Source organism: Helianthus annuus, chromosome 8 (genome assembly GCF_002127325.2).
Source record: "Helianthus annuus cultivar XRQ/B chromosome 8, HanXRQr2.0-SUNRISE, whole genome shotgun sequence".
Classification (NCBI taxonomy): domain Eukaryota; kingdom Viridiplantae; phylum Streptophyta; class Magnoliopsida; order Asterales; family Asteraceae; genus Helianthus; species Helianthus annuus.
In genome coordinates, this window is record NC_035440.2 from 113,720,379 (window position 1) to 113,744,587 (window position 24,209).

General features: G+C 38.1%; 1 protein-coding gene across 1 annotated transcript; it reads left to right on the top strand.

Moving 5' to 3' along the window:
• The first annotated feature begins 12,202 nt into the window (after positions 1-12,202).
• LOC110870540 (triadin-like) lies at positions 12,203-23,904 on the top strand. The gene is made up of 8 exons (XM_035976119.1): positions 12,203-12,379; positions 13,139-13,311; positions 13,505-13,679; positions 13,740-13,973; positions 18,653-18,788; positions 19,413-19,708; positions 19,916-20,119; positions 23,821-23,904. Exons 1-8 carry the CDS (start codon positions 12,203-12,205, stop codon positions 23,902-23,904), a joined length of 1,479 nt encoding a protein of 492 aa, XP_035832012.1.
• Positions 23,905-24,209: the final 305 nt, after the last annotated feature.

Consider the following 24,209-nt stretch of genomic DNA (forward strand, 5'->3'; position numbering starts at 1 on the left):
TACGTGATTTTTGGAAGAATGCAAAATTAGAACTTCAAGGCAAAAAGGCTTCTAAAATCACATCAAAAGTAGGTGAAATCTCTATCTATATCACACCTCAAACAATCTCAGATGCTTTTGAAATGAATAATCATACCGCTAACACTTCTTTTCCCAAAAATGAGTATCAAAGTGTGACAACTGTGTTCTGTAGTCGTGGTTCAATATAAAACAATGTTGATTTTTAATAAAACAATGTGCTTTGGTACTATTATATGTGTTTTTGTGCTATTATATGTGTATTTGTGTTTGGTGATTTTGCAATTTAATTAGATTCCAATTTCAAGCTCTAGATCGCTTTCTGGAAGGTTACACGCGCACGGATGCGTAAAATATAACCAGTTTAATGCAACAAACACTCCGGAATAGTGAAATAGGCTTAACATACCTTAAATAACCTCCACATAACTTAGAAATAAGTTTTGGATGGTTTGGTGTGTTGAAATCAAGTTTGTTTGATCGTAGGGACTATTTGTGTCAAACTGCGAAACTATACCGATTTGCATAGTAACGAATGTTCCGGAACTTGATCATAAGTTAAACATGCCCTAAATATCCTTTACATAGCTTAGAAATAGGCTTTGAGGGGTTCGGTATGCTAAAATGAACTTATTTGATCAATAGAGACTAAAAGCGTCAAAAGTGCATAAGTTTGCATTTTCGCGCATATCTTACGTTCTGAATATATCCGGACATCCAAAAATTTATGTAATCATTAAAATATTTTATTTTACTGATTGGCAAGATAAAATTCCATTCGTCGCGTAATTTGGATCGTGTTTGCGTTCATTACGATTTCCGTCATAATTAACCGAACAACGCAACCGTACGACCAAACGAACCGACATCCGAGATGTTTTGAGCATATTTTAGGATCCCTATACATTAACTTTATTTTAGATCCTTGAAATGGGGTTAACGGAATTTAAAAGTGCAAAAAAAATCAAGTTTTACAAGTGCAGGGGCCATTTTTGAAATTTCTAACATATTCAATGAACCTAGTCCATTTTGAAGTGTGATCGTTTTCACCCATGGTTTTGCAAAACCATGGGCTAGTATTCAATGATCATAGTCCAAATTAGGGGCTCCCATGGTTTTAGAAAACCATGGGCACACATGTAAGGTCCAGATCAAAGCTCAGTTTTCGAGGAACGATCTTAACGGTTCTAGAAATCCTATATATACCCCATCCATTTCACTTCAAAACCCACAATTTGAAATCTGATTTATGCTCTCTAAGTGGAAGTATATGCTTCCTACCTGAGAGAAAAATTGGAATCAAATCTTGCGGGGACCCTCTGTAAGTATTCTTTCGCGTTTTTCATTCGTTTCTATCGTTAAAGTCAAACTGCCTTTGACTTTCTGCATTAACCAGTTTATGGTCAATGCAAAGTTCGTTTGAACTTCACAACATGAGCATAATCACGATGGTTATAGTCCCTAGTGACTATACCTACTGATTACCACGTTATCTAGGCTCAGTGACGAGTCGTAGCTTCGGCCAGAATGCGTATTCTCGCGTATTTTGTAACCAAGCTACTTTTAGGTATCAAAACCGTTTGTTTCGATACCAAACCTGTTTTCTAACTTAACTATACATGTTTTAGCATGTTTAGCTCGTCACTTTTAGTTTAGTGCTTGTCTAGAGTCGAAAGTCAAAGCGGACTAAACACCCGCCTAGACTTTCGAACACGACCCGTTTGGTCGATCATTAGGATCCGACCAAACATGTTTAGTGACCATAGTAGCGTAGGGAATAACCTTCCGAGGTTATACCTTATGGTCACTTAGGTTTGATTAGTCGCATGATAGGTAGTTTATATGCCTTTGGTAAATTACCAAAATACCCTTTTCATACATAATTGGTAATTAAGCATATGTAACCTAAACTTCTGACACGTAACTAATTATGTAACATAATTAAACATGTATGGGCATATAATACTTGTCACAGGACTAGTTAGACGTCTTGAACGCGCTTTTGCGCGCACGGCACGTTAAAGTAGTGTAAGCTACCTTAATGGGTCGCAATGGGTCGAAAGCACTTAGGTTAGGTTTCAATTTAGGATGTAGGCTTTGTTAAACCATATCACATGAGTTCCAACACTCATTTGGTTTACAAGACTCCATTCTATCCGATCGTCCGATTTAGGCGTCTATTGTTTGACTAGTGGTTCGATTACTAGGTGCTACTTGATTACTCTGGTTTGCTTGAGTTTGATTGAAGTTCTATTAATTGAGGATACTTTGCACTTCATGTGAGTACATAGTTCCCCTATTTTATTGTTTTCAATTGTTTTGGGGTGATTCATATGTACAAAATGTTTTCAAGGTTTAAACGATGGTTTCAAAAACGATTAAAACGATTTTTACAAAACTAATAACGATTTCAATAAAGTGAACAAACTTGTTGGTTGTAGTTACATAACAAATGGCATTCATTAGCATTGATCAAGCCGACCAGTATTAGGTTATGGTACCATAGGATCTGACAAATCCCGTTACTTTACTACACCCATGGCTTTGTGTGGGGGTTTTGGGTAGCGACTGAATCTGATGTTTGTTAACTTACCCTTTGGTGGTTTGTTAATTCGAGAACCGAGAAGCGAGGTGATCGAGTCACGAAGGTTTGAATGTTGTTAGCGAGACGACCATAAATAGTTTTTCACAAATTAAAACGAGGATGATTTATACGATTTTAAACGAGTTAACGATTTTGAAATGATTTTAACAAGTTAAACGATTTGGGTAAACGATTGGTTTCTGGTTAGTGTTTAGATAACGGGACGGGTGTAATGTGATGAAAGCATGGTGGATACGCCGCTGGTAGTTCCTATATATAAGTGTTTTCAACATATTACATACCGTGCCTTTTCTAGTTCACTTAGGTAAACGATTTTGAAACGATGTCACACAATGATGTTTTCTAAAAGATATAAACCATACGAGTTTTTAACAAGTTTTTGCAAGATATTTTACAAGTTGGCCTTCTAAAACAAACGTTTTTGGGTTAAGAAGCATGACTATGGGATTTTACAAACTATAACCCACTTGATTTGAGTTAGTTAATTATGTTGCAATACACTTTTCAAAACAAGGTTTGTATTTTGACTCTTGTAGTCTAATAAAGTACTGCAACATATAAACGAGCCATGATTCTGATACTCTTATAAAACCTATGTACTCGCCAACATTTCTTTGCTGACTAAGTTTTTACATATGTTTCAGGTGTTGATGCTTGATTGATTTTAGGATGCATGTGTCACGTAGGATCTGGACAAGGCCTTAGTGACATAATAACTATGATAGACGATATAAAACTTGTATGCTCTATGTGTTAAGACAATATAATGTTTAATTTTATCAATAAAACAAAACTACTTTGTATCCATGGTTGTGAAACAATAGCTTCTGTTGCAACACTCCCCGACGTTTCCGCCACGGTTTGTTGTCCTACGTGGTCGGGGTGTGACAGAAGAAGTTGGTATCAGAGCCAATGGTTATAGGGAATTAGGTTATTAGTAATACTTTGACCTAGACTATAACTTTTAGGACCCCAACGCAAGTTTACTTGCGTTTAGATTTTAAAACTATACCATCACCTATCCTTAGGTGGTAACCACAATGAGAACGCTTAGTTCGAATCCGCTTTGAAAACTAATCTTCTGTTCTAGGATGATTGATTACTAGGTTTTGAACCCTTTGTTATAAGGTTTTAAACCCTTTAAGTTTTCAAAATCTCGTCAGAGTTTGGGTCTAAATAGTGTGAACACGTGCAAACTGGAAGAGTGGGTGCCTGTACTCTGAGTTTTCTGTCTAAGGCTAGAGTGTTCGTACAAATCCGCAGTATCGGACCAGTCACTCTTACCTGGGAACTCTTGGGGTGAGTGTCCACTTATAGGAGAGCATGTCTTCGGCGATACATTATTTTTGATCCATTTACTTTGATTAGTCTCTCCGTGTCGTTTGTTTGTTCGAGGTAACGAACAAATGATCGCCTTTCTTGTGTTTTGACGGTATTTTCAATACCTCTTTTGCTTTTCAACCTCACTCGTTTCTCTTATGTCCTTATTAGAAAATGCCTCCTCGACGTGAAGCACAATCTTTCACTATTGAAGAAATCGCAGCCTTGGTTTCTCAGCAAGTGGCTGCTGTGCTTCCAGGCGTTGAGACCCAAGTCCACGAGATATTCAACAACAATAATAATAACAACAATGCACAGTGTAATTTCAAGAATTTCAATTCTGCTAAGCCTCTAAAGTTTTCTGGGTCGCAAGGAGCAACTGCGCTCTTACAGTGGTTTGAGAGTATCGAGAGCACATTCAGACACGTCTAGTGTCCGAATGCGCGGAAGGTTGAATTTGCTTCTAGTGTGTTTGAGAAGCGAGCGCTTACCTGGTAGAATGGTATTATGCGCGATAGGGGTGCCGAAGTGGCATTGGCACAAACGTGGGATGAGCTTCGGGCTCTCATGATGAAAGAGTTTTGTCCCCGTCACGAGGTTCGAGCTTTGGAACGAGAGTTTGACGATTTAAAGCAAGATGGGGCTGAACACCGTGCGTACATGGATCGTTTTGAAGAACTCAGTCTATTGTGTCCCACCATGGTTACCCCTCTGGAGAAGGCAATCGAGAGGTATATCGATGGTTTACCCGATTCTATTATGGATATTGTGACCGGTGTCAATCCTACTACCCTTCGTCAAGTGATCGAGTTGTCTGCTACCCTGACTGAATCTCAAGTCAGGAAGGGTAAACTCACCCGCTAGGGTGATAAAAAGAAGGTGACTGATTCTGAAAAAGACAAGAAAAAGGGTAAGGGTAAGGAAGGTGAGACGTCGAAGAAGTCGAGGAAGCGGAAGGATGCCCAGAATTTCGCCGTTACAACACAGACTGATAAGAACCCACCGGCTCAGCCTCCTGCGAAGAAGGCGTATGCAGGTACCGCACCTCATTGTGCACGCTGCAACGGTCATCACGTTGCACAACAAGCTTGTAAGAAATGCACAACGTGTGGAAAACTTGGGCATTTGGCCAATATTTGTCGTGTGGGACAAAATCAGGTTGCTCAGCTTCAAGCTCTGGTTCAAGGGAATGCTGCAAGATTCCCACCGGGTTCATGTTTCAACTGTGGAGAGTTTGGTCACTTCCGCAACAACTGTCCAAGACTGGTGAATGCAAACGTGAATGCTAATGCGAACCCAAATGCGAACGTCATCGTCAATGTGAATCCAGCACGTGCACGAGTGTATAACATCAATGAGGCAATCAATGACGCAGCAATGAATGATTAGTATTTTGTATTTCCTCTGGTTTCTATCTTTTAACATTTAAAGACAATGCGGTTGTTATATAAATAAAAATTTGTGGTTTTTATTTTTGTGAACCAATGCAATTGTATGAATGTTTGATGCAACCTTATGATGTCAATACAAAAATAAACTACTCGTGTGGTTCTGTCTTTTTATGATCACTTGTGATCTCCCCTAGAACCTTAAACGCCCTTTTCTTTTAAGAAACAAAAGCCCAAAGCTATCTACGAAAAAGATATGTTGCTTTCCCAGCACATGTCACCGAGGAGAAAGTCAAGCGCAAGAGTATTCAGGATATTCCGACTGTTCGGGATTATCCAGAGGCGTTTCCTGATGAACTGCCTGGTTTGCCTCCAGTTCGTCAAGTCCTATTTCATTTTTACCTTGTACCCAATGCCAACCCAATTGCAAAAGCGCCTTATCGTCTTGCACCGTCGAAGATGCAAGAATTATCGAAGCATCTTCAAGAGTTATCTGATAAGGAATTCATCCGTCTAAGCTTTTCACCCTGGGGAGCTCCTGTCCTCTTCGTGAAAAAGAAATATGGGTTTTTTTCTCGAATGTGTATCGATTATCGTGAGCTTAATAAGCTCACCATCAAGAATCGATATCCCCTACCTCGAATTGATGATCTCTTTGATCAGCTGCAAGGTGTTTCATGCTTTCCAATGATCAACCTGCGTTCTGGGTATCATCAACTTCGTGTTCTCGAAGAAGATATTCCCAAAACTGCTCTCCGCACGAGTTATGGGCATTATGAGTTCTCTGTCATGCCTTTTGGTTTGACAAATGCTCCAACCATCTTTATGGACTTAATGAATAGGGTCTATAAACCTTATTTAGACAAGTTCATCATTGTGTTCATCGACGATATTTTTTTTGTCTATTCGAAGTCTCGAGCCGAGCACGAGCAACACCTTCGCTTAACATTGGAACTCCTAAAGAAGGAACAACTTTTTGCTAAATTCTCCAAGTGTGAATTCCGGCTTAAAGAAGTTCAATTCTTGGGTCATATAGTCAATGAGCAGGGTATTCATGTGGATCCATCCAAGATTGTTGCTATTAAAGACTAGAATACACCAACAACACCTACAGAGATTCGATCTTTTCTTGGTCTTGCTGGTTATTATCGTCGATTCATTTCAAACTTCTCAAAAATCGCAGTTCCACTCAATGCTTTGACTCAAAAGAATAAGCCTTTTGAGTAGAGACCTAAACAAGAAGAAACGCTCCAAACGCTATTTAATCTTCAAACTCGTGTTCTTCGAGCTCAGCAATTTTGTGTTTCACAAAATTTGATGGGTACGGAATTACCACATCAGCTTGAGCTTAAACTCGAAACGAAGGATGATGGGTTGCTCTATTTCAAGGATCGTTTGTGGATTCCAAAACAAGACGACCTTCGCACCTTGGTAATGGACGAATCTCATAAGTCTCGATATTCTATCCATCCTGGTGCTGATAAAGTGTACAAGGATTTTCGTACTCAGTGCTAGTAGCCTGGTATTAAAAAGGATGTTGCCTTGTATGTATCAAAATGCCTAACTTGTCTTAAAGTCAAGGCTGAACATCAATGACCTTCTGGTTTGCTTGTACAACCCGAGATATCGATTTGGAAGTGGGAGAGCCTTGCGATGGATCTCATCACTAAGTTACTGCGTATATCTAAAGGTCACGATGCTATTTGGGTTGTTATCGATCGATTAACGAAATCAGCTCATTTTATTCCAATTCGCAAGGATCTATCTGCTGATAAACTTGCAAAGATTTATGTTGATGAGATTGTATCACGACATGGTGTTCCTTTGGATATCACTTCTGATCGTGATGCTCGATTATCATCTCATTTCTAGAAGACCATGCAATCTGCTTTGGGAACCCAACTAAATCTAAGCACTGCTTATCATCCCCAAACAGATAGTCAATCTGAGAGAACGATTCAAACTTTGGAGGATATGATTAGAGCTACCTCCAGAGCTTGGGATATTCACCCGACTTTTCACGTGTCCAATTTGCGAAAGTGTTTAGCCGACGCTGAACTTCACATTCCTCTCGACGAGATCCGAATCGATGAAACGATGCACCTTGTCGAGAAACCCGTGGAGATCATGGACCGTACTTTCAAACAATTGAAGCTATACCGATTTGTATAGTAACGAACGTTCCGGAACTTGATCATAAGTTAAACATGCACTAAATATCCTTTACATAGCTTAGAAATAGGCTTTGAGGGGTTCGGTATGCTAAAATGAACTTATTTGATCAATAGAGACTAAAAGCGTCAAAAGTGCATAAGTTTGCATTTTCGCGCATATCTTACATTCTGAATATATCCGGACATCCAAAAATTTATGTAATCATTAAAATATTTTATTTTAGTGATTGGCATGATAAAATTCCATTCGTCGCGTAATTTGGATCGTTTTTGCGTTCATTACGATTTCCGTCATATTTAACCGAACAACGCAACCGTACGACCAAACGAACCGACATCCGAGATGTTTTGAGCATATTTTAAGATCCCTATACGTTAACTTTATTTTAGAGCCTTGAAATGGGGTTAACGGGACTTAAAAGTGCAAAAAAAAATCAAGTTTTACAAGTGCAGGGGCCATTTTTGAAATTTCTAGCAGATTCAATGAACCTAGTCCATTTTGAAGTGTGATGGTTTTCACCCATGGTTTTGCAAAACCATGGGCTGGTATTCAATGAACATAGTCCAAATTAGGGGCTCCCATGGTTTTAGAAAACCATGGGCACACATGTAAGGTCCAGATCAAAGCTCAGTTTTCGAGGAACGATCTTAACGGTCCTAGAAATCCTATATATACCCCATCCATTTCACTTCAAAACCCACAATTTGAAATCTGATTTATGCTCTCTAAGTGGAAGTATATGCTTCCTACCTGAGAGAAAAATCGGAATCAAATCTTGCGGGGACCCTCTGTAAGTATTCTTTCGCGTTTTTCATTCGTTTCTATCGTTAAAGTCAAACTGCGTTTGACTTTCTGCATTAACCAGTTTATGGTCAATGCGAAGTTCGTTTGAACTTCATAACGTGAGCATAATCACGATGGTTATAGTCCCTAGTGACTATACCTACTGATTACCACGTTATCTAGGCTCAGTGACGAGTCGTAGCTTCGGCCAGAATGCGTATTCTCGCGTATTTTGTAACCAAGCTACTTTTAGGTATCAAAACCGTTTTTTTTGATACCAAACCTGTTTTCTAACTTCACTAAACATGTTTTAGCATGTTTAGCTCGTCACTTTTAGTTTAGTGCTTGTCTAGAGTCGAAAGTCAAAGCGGACTAAACACCCGCCTAGACTTTCGAACACGACCCATTTGGTCGATCATTAGGATCCGACCAAACATGTTAAGTGACCATAGTAGCGTAGGGAATAACCTTCCGAGGTTATACCTTATGGTCACTTAGGTTTGATTAGTCGCATGATAGGTAGTTTATATGCCTTTGGTAAATTACCAAAATACCCTTTTCATACATAATTGGTAATTAAGCATATGTAACCTAAACTTCTGACACGTAACTGATTATGTAACATAATTAAACATGTATGGGCATATAATACTTGTCACAGGACTAGTTAGACGTCTTGAACGCGCTTTTGCGCGCACGGCACGTTAAAGTAGTGTAAGCTACCTTAATGGGTCGCAATCGGTCGAAAGCACTTAGGTTAGGTTTCAATTTAGGATGTAGGCTTTGTTAAACCATATCACATGAGTTCCAACACTCAATTGGTTTACAAGACTCCATTCTATCCGATCGTCCGATTTAGGCGTCTATTGTTTGACTAGTGGTTCGATTACTAGGTGCTACTTGATTTCTCTGGTTTGCTTGAGTTAGATTTAAGTTCTATTGATTGAGGATACTTTGCACTTCATGTGAGTACATAGTTCCCCTATTTTATTGTTTTCAATTGTTTTGGGGTGATTCATATGTACAAAATGTTTTCAAGGTTTAAACGATGGTTTCAAAAACGATTAAAACGTTTTTTACAAAACTAATAACGATTTCAATAAAGTGAACAAACTTGTTGGTTGTAGTTACATAACAAATGACATTCATTAGCATTGATCAAGCCGACCAGTATTAGGTTATGGTACCATAGGATCTGACAAATCCCGTTACTTTACTACACCCATGGTTATGTGTGTGGGTTGTGGGTAGCGACTGAATCTGATGTTTGTTAACTTACCCTTTGGTGGTTTGTTAATTCGAGAAGCGAGAAGCGAGGTGATCGAGTCACGAAGGTTTGAATGTTGTTAGCGAGACGACCATAAATAGTTTTTCACAAATTAAAACGAGGATGATTTATACGATTTTAAACAAGTTAACGATTTTGAAATGATTTTAACAAGTTAAACGATTTGGGTAAACGATTGGTTTCTGGTTAGTGTTTAGATAATGGGACGGGTGTAATGTGATGAAAGCATGGTGGATACGCCGCTGGTAGTTCCTATATATAAGTGTTTTCAACATATTACATACCGTGGCGTTATCTAGTTCACTTAGGTAAACGATTTTGAAACGATGTCACACAAAGATGTTTTCTAAAAGATATAAACCATACGAGTTTTTAACAAGTTTTTGCAAGATATTTTACAAGTTGGCCTTCTAAAACAAACGGTTTTGGGTTAAGAAGCATGGCTATTGGATTTTACAAACTATAACCCACTTGATTTGAGTTAGTTAATTATGTTGCAATACACTTTTCAAAACAAGGTTTGTATTTTGACTCTTGTAGTCTAATAAAGTACTGCAACATATAAACGAGCCATGATTCTGATACTCTTATAAAACCTATGTACTCGCCAGCATTTCTTTGCTGACTAAGTTTTTACATATGTTTCAGGTGTTGATGCTTGATTGATTTTAGGATGCATGTGTCACGTAGGATCTGGACAAGGCCTTAGTGACATAATAACTATGATAGACGATATAAAACTTGTATGCTCTATGTGTTAAGACAATATAATGTTTAATTTTATCAATAAAACAAAACTACTTTGTATCCATGGTTGTGAAACAATAGCTTCTGTTGCAACACTCCTCGACGTTTCCGCCACGGTTTGTTGTCCTACGTGGTAGGGGTGTGACACAAAGTGACTTGATTGAGAGAGGGTATGTGGGACAAATGGACAAAGCAACTTTACAAAAGGGAGGTTTTCCCCCTCCCATGAAGTTCCTGTTTCATACCCTGCTCATGTGTGTTTCAAATAAAACAACTGTTTTTAATGAAATTCCGTTGAAAATACAATATTTGTGATATGCTATCATGGCAAAAGTGGATTTCAATTATTCTCAAAAATTTTTGATGATATGGTCACAAATGTTAATAATATAAAAGAAAAGAAAAAACTATTTCTCTTGTTTCCAAGGTTTTTAAGCTATTATTTACAAAAGAAAGTACTAAAAGATAGTGCAAATGTACTTATCAAAGGTGCTCCTTTTCAAATCAACAACCTTTCTTCTTAAACTTTTACAAGGCTGTCAGAGTCAAAACCTTTGAAAACACAAACAGTGGAACCTAAGCAGAATTTAGCTGAGACAACCTCTGCTCCTCAGGTTTCTACTGTTGAGCCCACTGCTCAAGGTGAACACAGTAGCACCACCACTGCTGTGCAACCCCCACCTTCACTTCCCAAAAAGACCATCAAAAAGAAATCCAAAAAAACCCCCAAACCTTCAAATAAGGAAATTCTGGAAGATGAGATCTCAGAATTATTTCTTATGACCAAACAAAAGTCACCTGAAACCACTGCTGCTACTTCCTCACAACAGTTGGTAGAAAGATCTCAACCTGAGCCTCAAACTCCTCCTACATCCTCTCAAAAGGATCAGGTTGTATCCACAGGGACACCACATTATGATGCTCTGGATCCACTTGAATCCATCTTCCACATCCCTGCTCCCGGGGAAAATTCTCTTTCTATTCTCATTCTCACTGCATAAATTCCACCATCATTTATACCTCTGTTGGATGCACTTGATATAGATCAGACACAAATCAGTTCTTCTCAACCACCTATCACTGAGAACATACCTCAACAAGTGACTGAGTCTGGTTCCTCTATCATTGCTAACCCACCAACAGTTGAGGAGGCTACACTGCAGGAATTACAAGTAATTCCTGTCCGTAGTTCAAGTGGAGCACCAACTTCAGGTGTTGAATCAACTGATTTACACTTGGCCAGTTGGTTCATCAATAAGACTCCCTTGAAGGCAATTTCTTCTATGGTAACTTTGTTATCTACTGGTGTATTTATTCTAACCACTGGTGAGATTTCAAAGGTATCAACTGTTGAAGAAAGAAGTCCCTAGTATCAAGAAATAGGGGCATCAATGGATGACTTTTGGGAAACTTCCCCTAAGTTAACTGCTGATACAACCGCTGCTAGTGGGAAATCAGATGATCCCATTCATTTGGGTGATGGTTTAAAATACAAAGAATTGACGCAGAGGGTTGATAAGATTGAAACATATGTTGCAGATATCAAAAATATGCTTTAACAGTTGTTACAATCTCAAAAAGCTTCATCAATTGTTTCATCTGCTTCAACATCTGCTCCATCCCCCACTAAGTTATGGCATCTGTTTCAACCTCTGCTTCACAAACAAAGACAATATGCGGATCAACAGCATGAAGTTCAACTTAAATGATCAGAAATGCCATGGAAGCTAGGTACAAAGATACTCAGCATATATTAAAGCCATTAAAGCTCATCTGTAACAAACCACTGGCACTGCTCCTCCTTCAATCATCTATGTTGAAAACCCTGATGAGGCCAAAAAGGGGGAGAAATGAAAGAAGGAAAAAGAAGGTCTATACATGCCACCAGATCCAATGGCTAAAGCAGTTGTGGAAATTCCCAAGCCATTTGGATCAAAGAAGGTTGATGTGACTCTAAATGCTTTTGCTGAAGAAAAAGCAAAGTTAAAAGAGAAAATGGAAAGAAAGGGAGATAAAAGATTTGAAGAGGAAAAGAAAGTTTTTATGGCAAAGGAGGCATAGGGTACGTCAAACAGAAGAAAGACTACCGGATAGGTTAGCCAACCCAAAACCACACCTCCCAAAACCACTAAACCTCCTCCAAAAATCCCCAAAAGTTCCTCACATAAAACCTCCAAACCAACATATGTTAAGACACCTATTGTATCAATAGTTGTTGATACTTCAGTGGTTTGAACAAATGTTGTGTCAACCACTGCCACCATCATTTCACCAATCACTACTCAATCAACTGCCATACCAAAAATAACACCACCATCTCAAAAACCACCTGCCAAAAAGCAGAAGACAACAGTTGATACATCAATAGTTGTAGTGACAACAGTGGTTGAGACACCAGTTGACTCAACAGTTGTTAGTCAGCCATCCACCACTCCAAATATTCCTTCCCAAGTCTTAACCACTTTTACTCCCAAACCTCAAACTACACCTCCTTCACCCAAAAAGACTTATACCAGAAAAAGGAGATTTCAAGTACATAATGATGAAATACCAGCACCTATTCCAATACCATCTGTACCTTACAATGTCGTCAAACCTCAACCATTCATCCCATCAACTTTGGCAAACCAAATCACTGATCAAGTTACCCTTCAAGGATATGACCCTTCAGATGTCATTCCTGTAGCAGTAAGTTATCCACTGGAATTGCATGCAGTTAAAAATGAAATGAAGCAATTCTACATTGAGGATGATCCTGCAAAAAGAAATTTTCCCTCTCTTATTGGCTTTAGACCTCCAAAGAATATGGATTAGTATTTAAAATACAAAGCCAAACAAGCTAAATGGAAAGCTAAATATGAAGGTCAAGGAGGGAGTGATACCAGCATCTCATGCCGATTGCAGATTCTACTTGGTAAAGTCAGAGAATTGGAGGATTATGCAAGAGATTTAAGTAAAGAGATGTCTAATTTGCCGCCAGAAGCTGGGTTACAAAAGGATCATGTCAGAGAAGTTTTACTTTGCCAAAGATGAACAATTCAAAGATTGGCCACTCAATGCTCTCAAGGCAGAATTGAATAGAATTGAAAAAATAAAAAAGAATCCAACGATGAAAATATCTACACCAAATTGGAGTAAGTACAAAAAGATAATTGAAGATCTTACCTTGGAATAAAAAAGAAAGAAGCAAGAGTTGATTGCAGCAAAAGTTGGCCCAGCCAAAACCATAGCAAAATGGTCAAAGCAATATACTGATGCAGCATATGAAAGGCTGGAAAAAAGGAGAAAAGCAGATCCCAATCTTCCAAAGAAGCCAATATACAAAGACAAGAAAGCTGATGATCCAAAACAGCAGGCCCTTCTTTCAGCAACACTGTTCACATCATCTGACACCTCAATCATTGTTTTAAATTAGAGAAAGAGGCAAAAACAGACTGATGCAAAAGAGGCAAAACAAGAAGCTGTTTATATGAAAGAGGCTCTCAAAAGAATGATTGAAGAAAATCATCCTGACTCAGCAAAATTACAAGAAGTAGCAAAAAGTCTTTTGAGCTGGCCTTCATCTCCAAACTCTCAGCCAATAAAGACTCTCCCAAGAAACCCACTGAATTCAAAAATACTAAAGTGGAAATCTGATAAACAGACCCATGTATTGACAGTGCTCAAATCCAGTGGTGAAGTGAAGCATATATCAAGGGAAAATGCACTTGGCCTGGGTGTAGAAGATTTACAAGATCTCCTTGAGCCTACAGTGTGCAGGGATGAAGATGATGAGGATTCCATGAACATTGAATAATAATTCAAAGGGCAAGTTAGGGAATTATTTATGAGATAATAATAAGGATCAAAATAATGAAGGGTTTTGGTATCATCTGTTCCAGGGGGAGATTGTTGGGATTGTGTAACATCTGTGCCTCCACGGCCATCGAACAAATACCAAATCAATGAAATATTGTATTTAATACTTGGGATTTGTATAAATATGTGTATCATTTACACATATCAATTCTCGTTCGATTTCGAGCTCTAAATCGCTTTCTGGAAAGTTATACGCAAACTGATGCGTAAACGCAATCAGTTTAACACGACGAACACTCCGGAATAGTGACATAGGCTTAACATACCTTAAATAACCTTTACATAACTTAGAAATAAGTTTTGGAAGGTTTGGTGTGTCGAAATCAAGTTTATTCGCTTATAGGGACTAATTTCGACAAACTACGAAAGTATGCCGATTCGTACTGTAACGAACATTCTGGAACTTTATCATAAGTTAAACATGCCCTAAATATCCTTTACATAGCTTAGAAATAGGCTTTGAGGTGTTTGGTGTGCAAAAATAAACTTATTGGTCATTCAGGAACTAAAAGCGTTAAAAAGTGCAGAAGTTTGCATTTTCGCGCATATCTTACGTTCTGAATATATCCGGACTTCCAAAAATTTATGTAATCATTAAAATATTATATTTTAGTGATTTGCATGATAAAATTCCATTCGTCGCTCAATTTGGATCGTTTTTTCGTTCGTTACGACTTCCGTCGTAATTAACCGAACAACGCAACTGCACGACCAAACGAACCGACATCCGAGATATTTTGAGCATGTTTTGAGTTCCCAATACTTTAACTTCATTTTAGAGCCTTGAAATGAGGTTAACGGGGCTTAAACGTGTCAAAAATGGGCCAAAATGCAAGTTTCTAAGCTGCAGGGACTGAAATTGTCAATCTGCCAAAGTTGGCCAGGCGGCCCACGTAAACCCAAGCCATATTCTTACGCGGGGCGCGTGAGCCTATCAGACAGAAACATATCTGGTCATTCTGCTCGATTTTGATGGTTTTGATCTCTAGTTTTTCATGCTATGGGCTGGTTTGTGTGTTCTCCAAGTTCCCCAATCAGTTTATAACAAGTGTATCTCCTAGATCATTCCCTCCTCTCCAAGAAATGATCTTAACGGATTTACAAAAACTATATATAGGCCATGCTTTCATTCCATTCTCCTTGCATTTGGTCTGAGATTTCTCTAAGTGGTTGTGATTATTCACTTCCTACCTGAGAATACTTGGAACCAAATCTCTTTGGACCCTTTGTAAGTCCTCTTTCATTCTTTTATTGCTTACCTAGCTCGAAAGTCAAACTTTGTTTGACTTTCAGCTTTGACCACGAGTTGGTCAACGAGAAGTTCGTTTGAACTTTGCAACGTGAGCGTAATCACCATGGTTATAGTTCTTAGTGACTATACCTACTGATTACCACGTTGACTAGGCGTAGTGACGAGTCGTAGTTTCGGTCAAAATGCGCATTTAAGCGTATTTTGCAACCAAACTACTTTAGGTATCAAAACAGTTTGTTTTGATATCAAAACCTGTTTTCTAACTTAGTTAAGCATGTTTTAACATGCTTAGCTCGTCACTTTTAGTTTAGTGCTTGTTTAGAGTCGTAAGTCAAGCGGTCTAAACCACCGCTTAGACTTTCGAACTCGACCCGTTTGGTCGATCTTTAGGATCCAACCAAGCATGTTTAGTGACCATAGTTGTATAGGGAATAACCTTCCGAGGTTATACCTTATGGTCACTGAGTTTAAGTAGTTGTATGATAGGTAGATTACATGCCTTAGGTAAATTACCAAAATGCCCTTTTCATGCATAATTGGACTTTAAGCATATGTAACCTAAACTTTTGTCACTTAACTGATTATACAACATATTTAAACATGTTTAGGCATATAATACTTGTCATAGGACTAGTTAGACGTCTCGAACGCGCATTTGCGCGAACGACGCGTTAAAGTAGCATAAGCTACCTTAATGGGTCGTAACGGGTCGAAAGCACATAGGTAGGTTTCAATCTAGTATGTAGGCATTCTTAAACCATGTCATGTGAGTTCCTATAATTCATTTTGGTTTACAAGTGTTGGTACATTAATGTCTATCGCCTCCGTCATCTCAGTTCGTAGCAGAAACAGAAGAACTTTGTGTTTACAATGTAATATCTTGTTACTAAAAGGCAAGGTGGCATTATTGTAAATAAGGAAAGTTTCCTTATCACCTTTGGCCTATAAATAGAAGCCTTAGGCTTTTAGTTAGAGACTTTTTTGCCATTTTGATCTTTGGAGCTTAGAGGTTAGAGAGAGAAGCTAGAGAGAGAAAGTAGAGAGAGAAAGGCAAAAGGTGATTCACGGTTCTTGTATCTTTTCAGATCTATCAAAGAATCACGTTAATAGTACGTCTCGTGTGTTTCAGTTTAGCTCGTACACGGATTCCGCACGTCGTACGAGTTCATACGCAATCGTTTCGGAGTCAAACCGGTCCTAACAAGTGGTATCAGAGCAGGAGCTCGATTGCACAGATCAAACGCACGAATTCGCACAGAAATCCTTCAGATTCAGAGTCGAATTTACTCAGATTTGTCAAATTTCTTCATACTTTCTTGTTCTTCACGTTTTTATCTGAAAATCTCAAAATTAACAGTGTTTTTACGGTTGAATTTGGATGAAATTTTGATATATTGTGCGCCTATATCTGATCTATGATCCTACAAATTTTCAGGTCAAAATTCCAAGCCGTTTGGGAGAAATCTGCGTTTTTGTGAACTTTTTGCTGAAACCGTTCGTCAAACTGTTCATCAGTTCTTGTTCGATCGAACTAGCAACTCGTTCGAACAGGTCACTCGATCGAATAGGATTTTGGTTCGAACAGGAAGTTTAATCGAACAGGAACTTGAATCGAGTAGACCAACCGTTCGGTTAGGCTAGTCGAACGGCTAGCAAAGTGCTAACCGTTCGAACAGGAAATTATCACTCGAACAGCTACTCGAACGACTAGAATTTCATTCAATCGAACAGCTGTTCGATCGGCTAGAAATTTGGATCGAACAGCGATTTGGATCGAACAGCACATCTTTTTATTCGATCGAACAGGAGAGACTTTGGTTCGAACAGCTATTCGATCGAATAGCAGGTCTTTGAGAAGTGTTAAAGCTTTTAGTAATAATCCTAACCGATCGGCTAGCAAGTGCTAACCGAACGGCCAGCATTTGTCCCTAACCGAGTGAACACTACTTACTACTCGATCGAACAGAAGGTTGTGTGAATCGAGTAGGTAACTCGATCGAACAGCTGTTCGATCGGCTAGAAAGTCATTCACTAGAACAGCATAACATTCATTAAACACTTTGACTTTTTGACTCTGTTCGATCGAACAGCACAGCATTCCTAGCCGAACGGCTAGCACCACCGCTAAAATACTTCAATCGAACAGCTGTTCGATTGGCTAGCAAAGTCCCACTCGAACAGCAATACCTTCCTACTCGATCGAACAGAGACCTTTTCCCACTCGATCAGCTAACAACACCTCCCACCCGATCGACTAGCATTCACTTCTCACCCGATCGACTAGCATTCATTTCCACCCGATCGGCTAGCAAACCCCCATCCAATTTCGGTTGACAAAAATCAAATTGAATAAATATTTTAGAATTGATTTGAATCATAAAAATTTTTAATCATATCAAATCAATTAACTTTCAAAATTAAGTTTGTTAAAAATCTTTGAACTAATCAGTTGTTTACAAAATTCATTCAGGTGATTCGAGGTAATTCAAAGAAAAAGCATCATGGCTGAAGAATTTTATAACACGTTTTTCAACGCATTCACATCTGAATCATCCGAAGTTACAACTGTTACACCAAAAACCATCACAAAGGCAATCAATGAGAACATCAAGCATGATAACTTTTACGGAACGCATTCTAAACCACCAACGCTTGAAAGCATTGAAGATTACACTTGGTGGAAAGAAAGATTCATTAATTGGGCAAAAGCGTATGCGCATGAAAGTTGGTTTTGTCTAGAATACGGATACGAAAAGCCAAAAGATGACAAAGGTGAAGATTTACAGTTCAAAAAATTCTCCAGAGACGACAGAGCAGAATTTGCCGCCGAACAAAGGATGATCGCATTGATACAGTCAGCAATTAGAAACGATATATTTGCATTATTAAATCATAGCGGGACATCCAAATCGGTTTGGGAAGCTCTACGTATTAAAGCTGAGGGTGGCAAACAAATTAAAAAGAACAAAATCGCGCTAATTAAAAAAGAATTTGATCTTTTTGATAGTTTAAAAGGAGAATCGGTGAGACAAATGATAGAAAGATTCTGTCACCTAAAAATCGAACTCGAAAGATTTGAAATTGCTAAAACAAGAGAAGAAATCATCGATAAAGTGATTGAAGCGTTACCACGAGTTGATCAGTGGCAAACGTTTGTGTTTATTTTGAAAAATGATGATTCATATGATACAATTTCTCTTGATGCATTGTTTGAAAAGATTGAGAGTCATGATCTAGAGCTGCAGAAGCAAAGTAAGATGACAGAGTCTTCACGTCAACAGAATGTCGGCTTGTATTACAAAAGTAGTGTACTTTCAGAGAAAGGCGTTGGTTCACCAAAAACAGCATTCGTTGGTGAAAAGATGAATGAATCTCAAACAACGTCAACAAGTCATCATTCTGGATATCATTCATCTTCACAAACAAATTCAGAAGACACAGATGAAATTTTATGCAACATTGCTCTTAAACTGAAAAATTCTCCAGCAATGAGTATCAATGCAGCGAAGCAGCAAATGAGCTTTCTTGCATCTGTCCTGGAATCATATGAAGGTCTGGTAGCTGGAAAAATCGGTAATTCTGAACTGACGAAAGAAGACTACGACCAGATTGATCCAGAGGAGATGGAACTTATTGATATTCGTTGGTGTTTAGCAAGCTGCATTCGGAGAGCTCAAAGATACATGGAAATTACTGGGAAACAATCTCTTGGTGGTCCGTCAACAAAGCTCGGTTTTGACAAGTCAAAAGTGACCTGTTTCAAATGCAAGCAAAAGGGTCATTTCAAAAGAGAGTGTAAGAATGCAGAAGTTGCTGAAAGAAATGAACGTCCTTTCAATGATGATTATTATCAAAAGGCGATCTACCATCGAAGCAGAGAAGAGCCAAAGTTGATTGAAGATAGACCAAAAACAACTTCAAGAGCTTGTCCTGTCATATATCCTGATGAAGGATATGATTGGTCTCAAATTTGTCCAGAAGAAGATCGAAATGATATTGTTCGCAAAACAGCTCATGGGAAAGCTACGACAGCACCAAGAAAGTTTGCGAATGTTGCTGAAATTAAAGAAGAAAAAGAACCTGCTAAAAACCATGAAGAAAAGATTGAGAACAAAGAGAAAACTCGAGAAGAGATCTTGAGTGAGAAAACACATAAAGAAAGAGATGTGGTTTACAGAAGAATGGATGAGATGCAGGAAGAATATGAGAATGCTGTCAGCAACAAACGATGGGACAAGAAGAAAGAGTGTTATTACAACAGAGAAGGAGAACCAGTTGTTCCAAAGAAAGATATAATCTTTGATGATGTTCTTCTCGCTGTTCCTTTGAGAGCTGAATATTACAGAAGAGTGACGAAAGATGATGCATATGTTAAACAATACGAGAAAGATATCCGATATGCTATGCTGTCATGCTTGAGAAAAAGGGATGAAGAGAAAATGAAGAAGAGTGTTGAAGAGATGGTAGTTAATCTGAAGAAGGTTGCTGAAGAAGTCGAAACAGAAGCTGTAAAAGTTGAAGCTGTGAAAGAAGTTGAAGAACAGCAAATTGAAGAAGAAGAAATGAAGGATGTCAAGTCAGATGCTGGTGATGTTGGCGAAGAAGTCAGTGTTGAACAAAAGCTGAATGATGCTGAGATGAAGCAGCCAGAGGAAGCTGAAAACACCGAAGTGCCAAACACTGAGGTACATTCTGATTCTAAATTCTTAAAACCAGCTGAACAGTGCAAGAAATGCATGGAACAGTGCAGAGCTTGTTGATGTGCGTGAAGTGTGTTATATTTTTAGATATATATTTAAGCCCTTTTTACACTTTTAGCCAAGTTTTAAATTTATAAAACACGATATTTACTAACACTAAACACACATATGGGCAAGTGCACCCATCGTGGACGTAGTATAGTGTTGGTAAGATACCGAGGTCGTCCAAGGACACAAGAGCTTTTAATACCGGTTTATCCTCAACGTCTAATCAAATCAAAAAGTTAGAAAAATGTTTTAAACTAAGAAAAATAAAAACTAACTAAATGCTGAAAAATAAAATAAAATAAAAACAGATAGACAAGATGAATCACTTGGATCCGACACGTGTATTAGTATAACCTTTGATTATTTTCGCACTTTTGCACTTGTTTAAGAGATTATCTTAGTTATTGTAGTAGGCCCCTCTTTTGAAGGCGACGTTACCCTCAACCCAGTAGTTTGAGTCAGCAAGGATACAATCCTAAAGGGTCGGATTATTGAAAGATAATGAATTAAGTTATTAATGCAAATTATGGTAGGCCCCGCTTTTGGCGGTGACGTTACCCTCGGCTAAGTAGTCTGAGTCAGCAGGGATACAGTCCTAAATAGCCGGGTTATAGTATTAATAGTAGTTAGCTTATGAGGGGGTCAAAGAGTTTGGATCCCCGCCATCCAATACCTATGGGCATTGAAGGAGATCCTACTAAATTTGACCCAGGTCCCAAGCAGGACCTCTAAACGCTGAACAAGGGCAAGACCTTTACCAAACCGTTCCCTTAACCCCCGACCAGGTAGCCAACATACCTCCATATAGACCGTGGAGATATGAATGGTGAAAATCTTTTATTTTATATAGACAGTAAAATAACGCCAAGACACCACGGACAAACGATAAGGAAAGATCACCTTCAACATAAGTAACTAGTTATTAAAGTCATTAATACAAAACCAAATAAAAAGTGCAAAAGATTAAAAATAAAAAGTATTATACTAAACACTTGTCTTCACCAAGTGATGTAAGAGACTTAGGCAAACATGGCCTTGATTGTCAAGAACTCTTACGATCAATCTTGGATCCCGAGACGACTCACACACTCTATGATGGACAATGGATGATGGTGGTGGATGATGGTGTTATGGTGGTGATGGGTGGTGGATGAAGTGTGAGAGAGGTGGTGTGCCAAGGGATGAGAGAGAATGAAACCAAGCTCCTCTATTTATAGGCTGAACAGAACGCTGGACACGGCCCCGTGTTCGCTGAACACGGCCCCGTGCCCGTCTGACATTCTCTCTCTTCATTAATTGTAATTGCGAATTACAATTAATGCGCCTGCTGTACTTTCAACACGCCCCCGTGTCCGCTGGGCACGGCCCCGTGGTGAGCAATGGAAGCTTCTACTGGTTTGTCTTTTCTGCTGCTTCCTGGGCACGCCCCCGTGTTCACTGGACACGGGGCGTGTTCAGGCTCTGTTCTCTTCTCTTTGTCTTGGGAGGTGCCGTTGAGGGTCCGGGCAGTTTACTTTTTGTCCCTTTTCTTGTATTTATGGTAGAATTAGTGGTCTTTTTGCTTCTTTTGTGATTTTGAGCTCATTTCATCCTGAAAATACAAAAGGAAGACAAAAACACTCTTTTTCCAACATTAGTACTTAAAAAGGGTTAGTTTTATGCCTTAAATGATGTGTTTTATATGTTGCATTTTACACACATCACTTGTACTGAAAAAGATGAGCAATTCAGAACAAAAGAACTTGAATTCACAAAAATCGAAAACATTTTCAAAAATAAATGCAAAGAAATGTTAGAAAAAGAAAAGGTTTTTAAAGAAAATGATGAAAAACTTTCTGAAAGATGTAACAAATTGGAAAAAGAAAATAAAGTTTTGAAAGAAAACGTTTTGAAAATAACAAATGAATGTGAACAAAAAGAGATTGCTTGTCAAGAAATGAAAAAGGAATATGATTCAATGAAATTATCATATGAGATTATAAAAGAGTCATATGAAAAAGTGAAAGACGAAATGAAATATGCTCAATCTAGAATGAATTATATGTCTGAAACAACAAAAGAGCTAAAACGAATGTATGCTATAAAACAAGATGTTGTTAATTCATATATTGAGGATATTGCTAAGCTAAAGCAACAGATTGTTGATTTAGAACAGGAAAACAACAAGTTAAAAAGTTACCATGTGTCGTCATATGTGCTTGAACGAATTTTCAATATAAAACCGGGTGATGGTGAGTCTGAGCAGAACAAGAAAGGCATTGGCTCAGAGTTTCATCAAGTTCCACCACCGGAAAAGTTTGCATTTTATGATGAGGAAAAGGTCGAAAAAGCTTTTAACATGGTAGACAAATTGCCAGACAACATTGACATAACCTATTCCAAATCTGATGATATTCATGATTCAGAGGTGGTAGGTAAAGTCGTTGAAAGTGTCTTGAACGAAGAGTCGGTTCATACAGGTAAATCTGAATCACATGATGAAGATGAAGGAAATCTTCATGATGCATATCTGAAGAACACAAAATCTGAGAAAAGTTTGAATGATGATTCAAAGGGATTGGTTTATACCATGATTGGATCGGACAAATTATTCTTAGACGTTGTATTCCCGATTCAGAATGTGATTTCAGAAAAGATTGACAAAGTTTTCAAGATGGTTGAGATTGAAAAATCTGAAATTCCAAAATTTGCTGGTAAAGGTCACAAAACTTTTTATAACAAATCTGGTTACAAGAAGAAAAACATGAAGGCTGGGTTGGGTTATAAGAAGAAACAAAATTGGAATCAAAATAAAACTCCGAATTTTCAGGCAAAAATGAACTTCGTTCACGGAACAAGTTCAGAAGAAGAGAAAGAACTCAAATTTAGACAACAGTCAAATGAAGAGTTTCAGGCCCAGAAAAAGCAACAACAACAGGTCAAAGATGTTTCAAAGAGAACATGCTTTAAATGTGATCAAACAGGACATCTTGCTCGCAAATGTCCAAATCTGAAACCTGTTGGTGTTGAGACGAAAAAGAAGTCTGTTTATGTTCAAAAACAGAAATATGAAGTTGTGAATCAAAAGTCAACCAAGTTTGAATCAAAGCAAACTTGGAAGCCAAAATTGTCAAAGGCTGACTCACAACAAACTTGGAAACCAGTGACACCCGAACTTAGAACAACACAAAGTTGGAAAACAACTGTTGATGCAACAAAACCAAACCAATTTTGGAAACCAAAAGATGTTGTTCAGAGTCCAAATGTTCAAAAAGAGTCACATTTTTACAAACGTGGGACTCCAAAAGGTCAAACATGGAGTGTTAAGAAACATGTTGATTTGATTAAAAATGAGAAACAAAAACAAATCTGGAAATCGAAAACAGAAACAGAAAGTTCAACTTATGAGGTGAAAAAGGCTGAGGAGTCAATTTCGATTGATTATGATGCAAATTTTCCACCACTTAAGGCTGAAAACTTTAAAATTCAGATTGCTAGAGTCAAGGTTACACCCAAGGCTGATGAGGCTTGGGTGGATACAATGTTTGATTAAACAATTTGATTTGCCGGAGCTTCCTTTATCGCGAAGCATGAATCGGCATCCATCTTTAATGAAAAGAAAATTATTGGGTCGTATTTGATAAAATTTGATTGTGCAGGTGTTTCTGAAGAAAACTGAATATCAACCAAAGGAGAAACGAAGCAGCCTGGCACCGGAGGCTGCTGATCCCTGCAACGGTTAAACAGGGAGTTTGTTTGATTTTTGTACATAAATAAACAATATTTTCAAAAACTCTAAAAAATTTAAAAATTTAAAAACCAAAAATATGTTTTCATTTTGTCAAAAATTTGAAAATCAAAAATATGTTTGTTTTTAAATTTGTCAAAAATGCAAAAATTCAAAAATATGTTGCTTGAATTTGCCGGAACTCCCAGGTTGGTAATTGAGGAGTAGGAATCGGCATCTTTCTTGAGAAATGTTTTATCAAGGACATTAAATTGTACTTGATTTAACTTTCGAATTAGTTGATGAAAGAACAAGGTGATG

Bases quoted from the DNA above. Each gene is read 5' to 3' on its own strand.
- LOC110870540 (XM_035976119.1), top strand. From the start codon at position 12,203: ATGCCACCAGATCCAATGGCTAAAGCAGTTGTGGAAATTCCCAAGCCA. The intron at 13,312-13,504 runs GTTACAAAAGGA...GGAATAAAAAAG, and splicing joins AATTTGCCGCCAGAAGCTGG to AAAGAAGCAAGAGTTGATTG. The intron at 19,709-19,915 runs GTTGTTCCAAAG...AATCTGAAGAAG, and splicing joins ACAACAGAGAAGGAGAACCA to GTTGCTGAAGAAGTCGAAAC.